This window comes from Hipposideros armiger, unplaced genomic scaffold (genome assembly GCF_001890085.2).
Source record: "Hipposideros armiger isolate ML-2016 unplaced genomic scaffold, ASM189008v1 scaffold_31, whole genome shotgun sequence".
Classification (NCBI taxonomy): domain Eukaryota; kingdom Metazoa; phylum Chordata; class Mammalia; order Chiroptera; family Hipposideridae; genus Hipposideros; species Hipposideros armiger.
Genome location: NW_017731381.1, coordinates 3,415,854 through 3,428,947, shown reverse-complemented (window position 1 = coordinate 3,428,947; position 13,094 = coordinate 3,415,854). Strand labels below are relative to the sequence as shown.

Below are 13,094 nucleotides of genomic sequence, written 5' to 3'. Positions count from 1 at the left end.
AAAAAAAAAAAAAAAAAAAAAAAGGAGTGGAAAAGTTGGGTCGAATGAGGACTGTGTCCTCTGGGACCACCTGTTCCCATATTTTGTGGGGTTTCCAGGATGAGAACTGGACAAAGTAGTCTTCTCATATGTTTCCCTAGGATAAACTAAAATAACAGCAGCACAATTCTGTGCAATTTGGTGTAGTGTTAACTTGACCTTCCCCTGAACAGATAGATTCCCTTTCGCTGAGGGTGAGGGCCCGTAGTCAGGTAGGATAAAAAGTTATTTTAATAGTTATAATACAGGTTGCTTCATGCTATATTGGAAAAGCTTTGGATTTAGAATAAGAGCTAGGTTTAGGCCTTAACTCCATCAATTATCCCCATAAGTAAAATGTGGATAATTGAAAAACTACTTCACAGAACTGTTGCGAAGACCAATGAGAAAATACATGAAATCCCTCTGGAAATGGTAAAGTGGTTTTTACTATTTCAATAATAAAAATAACATTGTAATAAGTAAGTATGGTGTCAGGTGGGTACCAGATTTATTGGGGTAATCACTTCATAAAGTATATAAATGCCTAACTACTATGCTGTACACCTAAAAATTAATATAAAATAATACTGAATGTCAATTATAATTGAAAAGGAAAAATAATAATAATAATAAAAAATAGCACATCCACTCGTATCTAGGAAAGGCTGTACCTTCGAGTGATAGAAAGCCAGGATGGGTCTGTTAAGCGGGAAACAGACAGAGCCTGTGGACAGAACAGCCACTGCTGGTTTCATGACACTCAACGTAGCACCAAAAGGATAGACAAAGGTGAGAGCCCTGTAAGAAATTAAAGAAACATTCAAATTTTTTTTTAAAAATGAGTAAGAAAAATTTTAAGATAATCTCAGTGTTTCTTAAGTTCACCATCAAACACAAAATTCCTCTAAGCTTTGATTTGTTAACTGAAAATTTGGGATAACTCTAGCTACAAGTTTAATGAAGCATTTTAAGAAACAGGAACGTAAATTAACAACTTCCAATAACATGTATAAGTTAATTATAACTGAGAGAACTAAGTAGCCCCTATGGATGGGGAGGAAGAAGGGGCCTCATGCAAGAACTGAGCCAGAGCTACACATGAACCTGCTGTGTATAAGAATGGCTTAGAGGGCCCGGCCGAGTGGCATGATGGTTAAGAGCTGGCTTGGGACACCAGAGGACCCCGGTTCGGATCCCACATATGAGGGCCAGTGACACTACCCTCCACAGCTAAGATGCTGAACAACAGCTCAACCTGGAGCTGGGCTGCTATGAGTCACCGGCAACGGCGTAGGCTGCAGCCCCTGCTGCAGTGGGTTGCCATGGGCTACCGTATATAGCCAGCAGCCAGCATGAGTAGCCAGCAGCCACTGTGAGTGGCTGCCCAGAAGCCGGCGACTGATCTGCCTCGCCTGGGAAGAGCGCAACGATGGTGCCAACTTGGGCCAGTGAAGCAACGTCCTCCACAACTAGACTGAAGAACAAAAGGACAGCAACTTATATTTCCCTTCCCCCAATTCCCCAGCACTGTTCCTATCCCCCAATTCCCCAATAAATATCTTTAAAACAAAAACAAAAAAAACCCAACAAGGCTACCAGTTCGACTCCCACATGGGATGGTGGCTATGCCCACCCACAACTAAGACTAAACTCGGCCACTGAGCTGAGCTGCCGCCTGGATAGCTCAGTGGATAGGGCGTGCACTCAACAACAAGGCTGCTGGTTTGACTCCCGCGCATGGGATGGTGGCTATGCCCATCCACAACTAACTGAACACAGCACCTTGAGCTGAGCTGCGTGACTTAACTTGGAGCTGAGGTTGCTGCGCCCTCCACAACTAAGATTGAAGGACAACAACTTGGCTGTTCCCTTCCCCCAATTCCCCAACACTGTTCCCTTTCCCCAATCCCCAATACAATCTTAGAAAAAGGCACTTTCACAAGTATCACCTCATTGGAGTGTCTCAACAACTTTGTAAGATTAATATTGTCCCCATTACACAGATATAGAAACAGAAGCTAAGAGTTACTTACTTTACCCTGCAAGTGAGATGTGAAATCAGGAACTTCTAGCTCCTCCTAACTCCAAGTCTACAGTTCTTTTACCTACAACTGGATTAGCTGATATAAAGCTCAAAACTCAGGTTGATTCTTTTTTTTTTTTTTTTAAGCTGAGCCATCCTGCCACCTGTTGGCAGCTCAGCAGCTGCTCAGCTGGGGCTGGGAATCCAACCGCTGTTGCTCAGAGCTCAAACTCTTGAGCGAGCTCTTAACCAACTGAGCCACTCGGCCGGCCCCTCAGGTTGATTCTTGAATATCAAAATGTTAACTCTATGATATAAGTTACTACACAGTTTTCCCCTGTATGACTTTCCTTCGTTTCATGCTAAGAAAGCTCTTCCTTCCTCTGAGATTATAAAATATTCACCTATGTTTTCTTCTAGGACGTCTATGGTTTCATTTTTAATATTTAAAATTTTAATCCATATGAAATATACTTTGGGGTGTGGTGTGAAAATGGAAATGTTTTTCCAAATGGTTAGCCAAAATGATGCCACCCATTCCTCAATAATTTGAAAGGTCACTTTTACTATAAACTAATAACCCCCACCTTCCATATATATTTTGGGTCTGATTCTAATTTGTTTTATTTATTTTTTACTACTTATGCATTAGTACCACATTACTGTAATTACTACAGCTTTGTAATATGCTTTAACTACATAAAAACATTCAGCTTCTATGGGGCAAAATACCCCAAAGTAAAAAGGTAAACTGGGAAAAATATTTGCAATGCATGGCGTCTCATAAGTAAGAAAAGACAGACCATCAATAGAAAAATGGGAAAAAAGCAGTGAACAGGAAATTTACAGAAAAAATACAATCAGCCGATAGACCTTAAAGGCCATCACTAAATCAAAGAAATGCAAGTTAAAATACAGAGATGTTGTTTTCACTAGAATAATCCATGCAGACAAGAAAAGAAAAAGGGGCGTGTTCATAAGGGCTGAAAGGGCTACAAACTGCCTAGAGGGCGATTTGACAATGTGTCACATTTGGCAAAGCATCAATTGGAAGACTTTGGCCCTGAAATTCCAATGCTAAGAATCTGAACTACTAAAATATTAGCACAAGTGCATAAAAATTGTACATACAAAGATATTTCCTTTGTGCTTTGTCATTTATAATAAGAAATATCAAACTGTTTATAGTAACAATATGGAGCGGACTACCAAGGTTTAAAACTAAGTTTTGACATTCGTCCAGTGAGCTTGGGTAATTAACCTCTGTTATCCTGTCTATAACCTCATAGGATTGCTGTGAGGATTAAATGAGGTAATACATGCCTGTCACATAGTAAGTGCTTGGTAAATGTTAGGTGGTATCATTAAAGCGAAATATCATGAGCTACTTAAATGTTGGGAGCAGCTGGTTAGCTCAGGTTCATAAAACCAAGGTTGCCAGTTCAATTCCCACATGAGCCAAGGAGCTGCACCCTCCACAACTACAATGAAACAACTACTTGACTTGGAGCTGATGGGTCCTGGAAAAACACACTGCTCCCCAATAAAATTTAAAAAAAGAAAAAGAAAAAGAGAAACTACTTAAATGTTCTAATAACAGAAGATGGGTTAGATAAATTTGGACACATCTAATTTCATGCAGTCATTAAAAGGATAAGGTTTCATTTTACTATATGAAAAAATCTAGAAAGCTAAACATCGTACTGTTAATTTTGGCAATGATTTACAATAGAAGGCTTCTGTCTTCTTCCTTTTGAACCGTTCAAACTGGTTTTGGGGTGAGAATTACTTTTGTAATCAAAAGGTCTTCATTTTGAAAAAGAAAACTCTTCAAAATGACAAAGCCATCGTCTTCAGGTGGCCTCGGAAAACACACTCACTGAGCATTGTTCCCACTGCTCTCCTCATCAATGATCCCAGGCACGGCCTTCCCTGCAGCTCGGCTGATTTCCCTTGAAGAAAAAAAATTAAAATCTAGTAAACACAACAAATTAGGAATTTCACAGTCCGTTCATTAATTGTATGACCTAGATGCAAGGACTTTGCAAACTTGTTCAAGATACAATCCTTAAAAATTAAATAAAGGTACACGCACACAGCGACACCTCTTTTGGGAAGCTTGTGAAGTTAACATTAAAATATAAGGATCAGTTTCCCTTTGCTGAGTCCTGACAGAAGGGTCTAGTACCTAGGGAAGGGTTCATATACTAGACCCACATTCCAGTTTTGTATTCTAGACTGTATTGTCAGACCCAGCCAAGTGTCTGGCATATAGCAAGTTCAAGAGTGGAATGAATCATTTTAAATATTTTTTAAAAAACTCAGAGGGCACCTGATGTTGTTGTGCCCCTTATGCACTCATTTCCCACTTTCCCAAAGCCTCTATTTATGTTTTAGGATCCAGTGGACCAAAAACAAAAACTGACTTTATCCCAGGCTCCAGGAGTGGAGAATATGACCTCACTGTGACATCAGGGCATTTTCTGTCCTCTGCCACTGTGACCAGTTTAGGGTGGGCAAGTGGCCTAGGCCAGCTCAGAGCAAACCTCAGGACTGCTCTTACTGGGACCAAGGCACTCTCTCTTGCCATACATGGTGTGGCATGTGCATATGAATTTGGGAACTGTCAAAACTATTCGGGCCAGCCTAGTGGCGCGATAGTTAAGAACTGGCTTAGGACGCCAGAGGGCCCCGGTTCGGATCCCACATATGAGGGCCAGTGACACTGCCCTCTACAGCTAAGATGCTGAACAACAGCTCAACCTGGAGCTGGGCTGCTGTGAGTCGCCGGCGACAGCATAGGCTGCAGCCCCTGTGGCAGTGGGTTGCCATGGGCTACCGTGTGTAGCCAGCAGCCAGCGTGAGCGGCCAGCAGCCGCAGTGAGCGGCCGTCCAGAAGCCGGCGACTGATCTGCCTCGCCCGGGAAGAGCGCAATGATGGTGCCAACTTGGGCCAGTGAAGCAACGTCCTCCACAACTAGACTGAAGAACAAAACGACAGCAATTTGTCTGTTCCCCTTCCCCCAATTCTCCAGCACTGTTCCCTTCCCCCCAATACCCCAATAAAAATCTTTAAAAAAAAAAGTTAAAAAAAAAAAAAAACTATTCAGCCCCACACATAGGAGAGCAGAGCCAAGAGAATTACAGAGAAATAGAACGGGAACCCTGATGACATCATGAGTTTTCATTCAATCCATATCCAAAGCCTGTCCTATTTTGGGCTTTTCAATTACATGAATCAATAGCATTTATTGATTTAATCCCATCTGAGTAGGGTTTTCTGTTGCTTGGAGCTGAATGTATTCTGACAAAGAAGGTGAATGTAGAGTAAGGTGTCAAAGGATGAAAGGAATGTAATTTGATGGATGAGAATATAATAAAATAAATTATAATAAAATAAAACAAAAATAAAGAAAACAGGATGAAGAGCCAGTAAAAAGACTGTGTGAGGAAAAATGAGGGAAGAATCACGTAGGAAAGAGGAGAGTCGTTTGTGAAGACATTTCTGCTTTCAGCATGCTTACCTATTCAGGACTCCATTGGAAACTAGAGCTTCTTTAGGATGGAAATACTTATAATACACATTTCTAACCACAGCATCTTTAAGGGGAAAAAAGAGGAAGGTGTATATTAGATAAGAAATAAGTTTGATATTATGGATGCATAAAACTTTGACCTGAAAGGAACCCCGGAAGTGTGTTCCAATCCCTCTCATTTTATAAATGGAAGATGCCTAGGCCCAGAAGGTTCAGGTTGCTGGTGAGGCTAGAATGCTGGACATGTACCCTCACATCCCAGGGCTTTTCCCACTGTACTATTCGGCCCATATTAAAATAATACTACCACTCACCATTATTAACCATTATTCCATATTCTTCTAGGAGAAAGTTAATATTGGTGTCAAATCTGGATTCCCCACCCTCTCCTAGCATCACAAGGATATCTCCACCACCATCAAGGTATTTCTTCAGGACTTCCAACTATGCAAAAAATAAAATTAAATTAAAAAATCTACAAAAATACCCAAAAGACTTTTGTCCAAAATAGTATGAATAAGACCTTAGCTAGCTGAAAAATAAACACTTTAAATCTGTGGGGCACTTAGATATAAACGTATATAATATAAAATTTACTCTCTATGTGGGATTTCCAAGGTTGTGTTTAAACATAAAGCTCCAAAATACTCAAACTGAATTGACATTTTCCAAGTTGACTACCTGGACAGCAAACCAAAAGTGGAAAAGTATTAGCTAATGGAACCTCACAGGTCTGCTCCATTCAACAATATTCCTGGTCTCTACTTACTAGATGCCAGTTGCACCAGCCCTCTCCTGACAACCACTAATGTCTCCAGATGTTGCCAAATGTCCCCGAGCACTGGTCTCTGAGCCTCTCTCTGGGATGCTCCTTGGCGAAGACCTGGCCACCTGTCTGTCTTCCCCAGGTGGAGAAGGGAGGTGGGGAGAAACTCTACTGGAGTGTTAGGCCAAAGCCCAGCAAGTAATGAAGGATTCCTTTGAAGGCCACTGCCTGCTGTGTAAACATCTCCCTCAAGGTCTCATTGGGTCGGGTACCTGGTCACCTCCACATTCCCAAGGGTAAGTCCTACTCCTTCTCTCTACTTGATCCAAGAGTCACATCTCTCTCCATGCCCTTCCCAGATGAGGCGGCCTTGCAATCAGGCTGAGAAAAAAAAGGGCAATAGCAACGCCCCCCCGTGGACCTCTTCCTCATGGCCCCACCCACAGTAAGAGCAGGAGACCTCGGACTAAGGCCTCAGTTGAAGGACCACACTGGCCCACCCTGCCTCGACCTCCCTCCGCCCCACAACCCTCCCTGAGCATGAAGGCGCTTCCAAGTCTCTGTGGGAAAGGCTCTTGCTGTATTCTGGGTGTTTGTTTTTTTAATTGTGGTAAAATACACATAACATAAAACTTACCATCTTCACCATTTTTAAGTGTACAGTTCAGCAGGGTAAAGTATATTCACATCGTTGTGAAACCCATCTACAAAACTCTTTTCATCTTGCAAAACTAAAACTATATCCATTAAATGACAACTCGGCATTGCCCTCCCCCGTCCAGCCCCTGGCAACCACCATTCCCATTTTTTCTCTATGCATTTGACTACTCTAAGTACATCATATAAACAGAATCATACAGTATTTGTCTTTTTGTGACTGGCTTATTTCCCTTAGCATAATATCCTCGGTCGTCATTCACTGTGTAGCATGTATCAGAACTGTCTTCCTTTGTAAGGCTGAATAATAATTCATTGTATGTATTATACCACATTTTGTTTACTACCCAGGTTGGTGGACACTTGGGTTGCTTCCACCTTTTGGCTATTGGGAATAAAGCTGCTATAAACATGGGTGTACAAATATTTCTTCGTGATTCTGCTTTCAATTCTTTTGGATATAGATCCAGAAGTGGGATTGCTGGATCATATGATGATTCTATTTTTAATTTTGAGGAACCACCATACTGTTTTCCACAGTGGCTGTGCCATTTTGTTTTCACCAACAGTGCACAAGGGTTCCAATTTCTCCACATCTTTGCCAACACTTGGCATTTGTGTTCCTGGTTTTACATTTCTGATTCTTTGTCTATTCCATGAAATAAAATTAAAAAACAGCTTAATTTTCAAAGGAATTTTCCTATCTCAAAGCAAAAATATGGCAAAGACGCACTAGTATTTAATTAGCCTGCCATATGTGCCTGGCACTTTACATCCATTATCTCACTGAATCCTCAACGCCACTCAGGGAAGAAGAGAGAGATGGAGTGATTATCTTAAGGCAACACAATTTAAATCCAGGATTTCAGAGCCCATGCTCCCAACCATCTCCTTATATTTCTTCTTTATGGATATTTCTTACCTCAGCTGCAGTAAATTTTTCCCTTGGCCCAGCTGTAATCCACAGTTTCACCCCAATTAACTTCTCAGCTGTGATTTCATCTTTTAAGCTACAAATATGATTTTAAAAGCAAGTGTTAGATCCATAACTTAAACCAATTTATGGGCTACTTTAGCCGCTAGGCTGGATGGAACCAGAGGCCATAGAAGCCCAGAGATGAAGGGACTTAGAGGTACCTAGTAGAGCCTCGCTCCCAAAGTGAGAATCCCCCTATAGGCTTGCCCCAGAGTCATCGGCCTCTTTTCAAATACTTCTTATAAGCCAAATTAAACTATGCTAGAATATAAAGAAGTCCTCCACCTATTAATTCCATCAGCTCTACCATTAGCTTGTATGATTACATATCCTTACCCATTAAGAAAAACTACACACAGACACACACACACACAAACTGACAAATATTCTCATTTTTCCTTTCTCTAAACTGAACTACTGACCCAAGTTAAAATATGGAGAAAGCCTGTTACCTCTTAAAAAGTTGTCTATATATAATTAGAATAATTTTTTTGTTTGTGATTTAGGGGACAACTTAACAATATGCTAATTGCCAATTTTCAAAAAGAGATGCTTTAATAATTATTTACTTCTGAATGATCTTTAAATTGAGCTCCTCCCACCCAAACAATCTGTCTTACATAAGAAAATAAAGACTCTCAGTTTTATCACCAGGTTATGACTATCACTGAGAAGGGAAAACAATTCACAAGGTCACCTCTGAATCTTCCAATTGCTCCGAAGTCTCTTCTGCATGGATTTATAGCCATTGTTGGTGGTAAATACTTCCTTTTTGTATGCGTTAAAAAGAATGGTGCTCCGCAGCTCTTTCTCCATGGTTTCCTATTGGAAAAAAGAAGTGATTAGGAAAAGAAAAACAATAAACAATATTCCAAACGAGAGACCCCACAAGGAATAGTCTACTTCCTTTAATTTATTGAGAAAGGGTATACAGCTGCAACCTAGCTATGACATCCCTACAATTCTCCAAGGTTGAGAGTGAAACGCATAATCATAGCTGCAGAAACCTAAGGCCAACCCTGGCTTTGACTTCCTGTTTCCTGCCCTGGCCTTCCCACCAACCTACTCCCATGGCCCTGCCCTGCCATCACCCTACTCCTGTGGGAGGCCATTTTTCCAACCTGATTCCTCACTGCTAACTACTGTTAACTGTGGGGTATAGTCTTCTAGATTCTTTTTATATATACACTAACTTAGGGTTTTATTTACAAAATAGGATCTTGTGATATGTGCTATTTCACAACACACTTTTTTCACCTGACTTTGTATTGTGCACATCTTTGCATGTCAGTACAATGGCTCTACCACACTTTTTTAAATGGCTACATAGTATTCCATTTTATTTTTATTTTTATTTTTTTTAGCTGAGCCATCCTGCTACCTGTTGGCAGCTCAGCGGCTGCTCACCTCGGGCTGGACTNGGAAGAGTGCAATGATCATACCAACATGGGCCAGTGAAGCGACGTCTTCCACAACTAGACTGAAGAACAAAAGGAAAGCAACTTGTCTGTTCCTCTTCCCTGATTCCCCAACGCTGTTCCCCTCCCTCAATTCCCCAATAAAATCTTTTTAAAAAACAACAACAATGCACATTGAAGAGAATAAGATGAGAATTCTCCAGCAGGAGCTACTGGTGGGAAGTAGACGGTCCTCCTTAACACCCAGTGAAGGCGGCATGAGGCGAGAACCGAAAAACGTTCACATTCGTGGACCTGTGATTCCCCATCTGGAATCCATCTCCAGGAAAAATGAGAACTCCAGGCAAAGATGTTCATCAGTACATTGCGATAAAGAAAAAACAATGGTAACAACCTGAAATTCACTATTAGGAGTATAGCTGAATAAATTATGTTATCAACATAGGGTTGAAATAATAGGAGCCAGTTAAAATGATACGTATAAAGTTCTATATGACTTGGGAAAATAGACATAGCTTTATTGACATAGCAAAAAAAGGGGGGGGGAAGTATCTCTATATAAAATGAAGTATGACCTATGTACAAAAAAATAATAATAATAAATAAAAAGACTAAAAGGAAATGTGCCAGCTATGGTTTCTCTTGGGTAGTGAGATAATAAGCTCTTTTTCCCTGCTGCTTTACACACACCTCTGTTTCACACACTTTCTACAATGAATACATGTCATTTTTATTATCAGGAGAAAAGCTGACCATAGGGAAAAAAATATCTTTACAGGGCTTGGCCTGTGTGGGTGTGCTATGTGACACAGAGCACTTTAAAAACTGTAAAGGACTGTGCAATGAAGGTTATTGGTGCTAAAAAAAATAAAGGAGCAGAAACATGGCTCAGAGCTGAACCAACAGTTAGGACATCTGGGTTCTAGACCCAGTTCTGCCTCTAACTTACTGTGTGGCCTTGGAGAAATCGCAGAGCCTCTTGGAGCCAGTTTTCCCATCTGTAGAGAGTTGGCACAGACACCCTCCAAACACCCACCAGCCCTGGGAACCCAGGATCTGGAATGAGATGACCTCTTACCACATTTGGGTTGAAGGGTGGAGTCAGCCTCTTGTGGTACAAGTCATCCCAGTTTATGGGGCTGAAAAATACGTGGTTCTTTATCTCCAGCTGCAGGGAGAAGGTGCTGATCAGAAGCAGCCCACCACCTCCACCCCACAGGCACTTCCAACCCACACTCACATGGCCGGGAGCTCCAACTCTACTGGCCACTGGCTGTCAAGCCCTAAAACCTTGACTGGGAAAGGAGCTTGCACCTCCAGCTGGTTTCCTAGGACAAAGGGGTGTCCCACAGCCAGGCCCTGCCCCTTCGCCATCATCAAGAACATAAACCCTCCTCCCCCACAGCATTTGTTTATTCCATGACTATTTACTGAGCACCTACTGTGTGCCAGCACCATGATAGGCTTTGGAGGTCTGTCACTGAACAAGACGGCAGAACCTGCCCTTAGGATTCCTCGGGGGTCTTGGGGACCCCACCCCACTCTGCCTCAGTGCATCTTGATTCTTCCAGAATGCAAACCAGACAAACAGACCAAATGAACTCACTAAGGAAGATTTGAGAAGCAAAGCCCCAAGAAAAGCTGCAGGTTCCCAGAGACCCAGATCTGGGTACGTTTCACCATGTCTTCAAATCAATCTTGACACCAACTTCCTCCTGTCCCAGCAGGACGCTCTCTCTCTATGGGTATTTCTCAAAGAATGATTCTCCGGCTCCCTGGGTCAGAACACCACACCCCTGGGCCTATTAAAAAGCCAGATCCAAAATATTTCCAGAATGCCCAAGAAACTGGTGACACAGTTGCCTCTGAATTAGGGAACTGGGTGGCTGGAGGGACTTTTTCTGAATATCCTTTGAATTTGGATCTACATGAATGTATACCTTATTTTAAAAATCATACATATTTTTTAAGATACAAATTTCCACCCAGAATGAGGGGCTCAGTCTTCAATGAAAGCCCTGTTGTTTCAGCTGGACAGGGAGAGGTAGGCAAATGCCCTAACCGCTGTTACATTTCATAGTATCTGGCACGTAGGGCTGTTGGTAAAAACACGTAGAAAGAACTTACTATGTGCCAGGCACTGGTCTAACTGCTTTGCATATTTTAATCCGTTTTGATCATGGTGGCAGCTACGAGCTAGGTGCTGTTATTACAGATGGGGGCATTTGCTCAAGGTCCTGCACCTAGTAAGGGATCTGAACCCAGGTAGCCTGTCTTCTTGTCCATGCATTGCAACCACTATGCTAGAAGAGAAAACAAACTCCTAGGGATCAGGGCACTGTGGTCTTCCTTTTATAAATGTCAACGGTCTTTTGTTGAGTAGAAAATGTAAGATTATTTTAAAAGTGCTACTTTAATAAAAAAAAATACGTAATGAACTTCTTAAGGGAATGGACTGTGAATTCTTCATCTCTATATCCTGAGTGCCTTACCTGGGCACTGGCCAAGAGGAAGTGCTCAGATATTTGTGAAAAGAAAGTCCAGTCCACTCTGCACAGAAGCCAAAGGGATTTCTTAAAACTTAAATTGGGTCTTACCACTTCCCGTGCCAGTGTGAATTCACCTCCTCCCATTGTTGCCGATCTCAGCTCATTGTTCATTTCTTTCCTGACACTTGTCACACTCTGCAATAACTGCATATGTCTGTTTCTTGTCTGCCCTCCCCCAATAACCTTAATAAGGACAAAGACCCAGTCTATTGAATCCCTAGCACCTAGCTCAATGTCTGGCACATAGTAGGTGCTCAGTAAGTAGTGGTTGAATAAAATAACTAGACTGGGGGTCATAATCAAGCAGTAACAGCTATGAATTTCCAAATGAGTGGATTAGCAGCACTTGGTTTCACAGGACAGCTGGATGCGCGTCACTGTGGCTCTGAGCTGCCTGTGCAGGAAGCTGAGAGCCCAAAGAAGAGCCAGTGCCCCGCTGCCCGGTTACCTACAAAGTCTGCTTTAGAGCCCAGCCGCTGCCTCTGGTCCTTGTGGAGAAGGGCTTGCAGGAGGTCAACGGCAGCCACTGTCCGGCCCCCGGGGATCTGTAGTGGCTGGTGCAGGATGTTCTCATACATCTGGGCTATGTCTCGGCTGTAGAAGGGTGGCTGGTAATAGAGGGAGAGAGCTGGAGGATCATCCGTGTTCAAACGGGCACAGGTCACAGGGCGACGAGGAGCAAAGCTGGGTAGCTGGGTAGCTGGAAGGATTCAGCCAGACCCGTGTCTTGTGCAATGGCTCACATGGAAGATTGGAGGGAGACAGAGACCTCTGGGCTTCGAACACAGTGGAGAGGGCTTCTGCGAAGGCCGAGGCATCTGTCCCCACTGGTGTGAGGCCTGTGGACCTCCCGGGAGCAGCCCCGATCCCACCTCTCTTAAACTAGTTGTGCACCAACTTTGCATTTGGCAAAGTTGACACTTTCCCCTTCATCATTTCATCCCCGCCTCACAACCATGCCTCGAGACGGTCATTTTTCAGATGAGAAGACAAGGTTCAGAGAGCTTAAGCCTGTGACATAGCTAGGGAGAGCCAGGCCCTAAACTACACGCAGAGTCCATCTTCCCTGATGCTCTTCCTGTCACCTCCTCTGTCAGCTCTTCTCCAGACTCCACAGAACCTGTTCCTTCATATCCACCAATCTCATT

General features: G+C 42.6%; 1 protein-coding gene across 2 annotated transcripts in view; it reads right to left on the bottom strand.

Annotated features, from left to right (window-relative positions):
- Positions 1 to 13,094, bottom strand: part of IFT52 (intraflagellar transport 52) — a 49,394-nt gene that overhangs the window by 21,688 nt on the left and 14,612 nt on the right. For both annotated transcript variants that reach the window (XM_019637033.1, XM_019637032.1), the window contains exons 3-8: positions 8,677 to 8,801; positions 7,926 to 8,013; positions 5,895 to 6,024; positions 5,569 to 5,644; positions 3,925 to 3,996; positions 693 to 819 (exon numbers count right to left, since the gene is read on the bottom strand). In XM_019637033.1, coding sequence (XP_019492578.1) covers positions 693 to 819; positions 3,925 to 3,996; positions 5,569 to 5,644; positions 5,895 to 6,024; positions 7,926 to 8,013; positions 8,677 to 8,801 — 618 coding nt within the window. The remainder of the gene's footprint in view (positions 1 to 692; positions 820 to 3,924; positions 3,997 to 5,568; positions 5,645 to 5,894; positions 6,025 to 7,925; positions 8,014 to 8,676; positions 8,802 to 13,094) is intronic.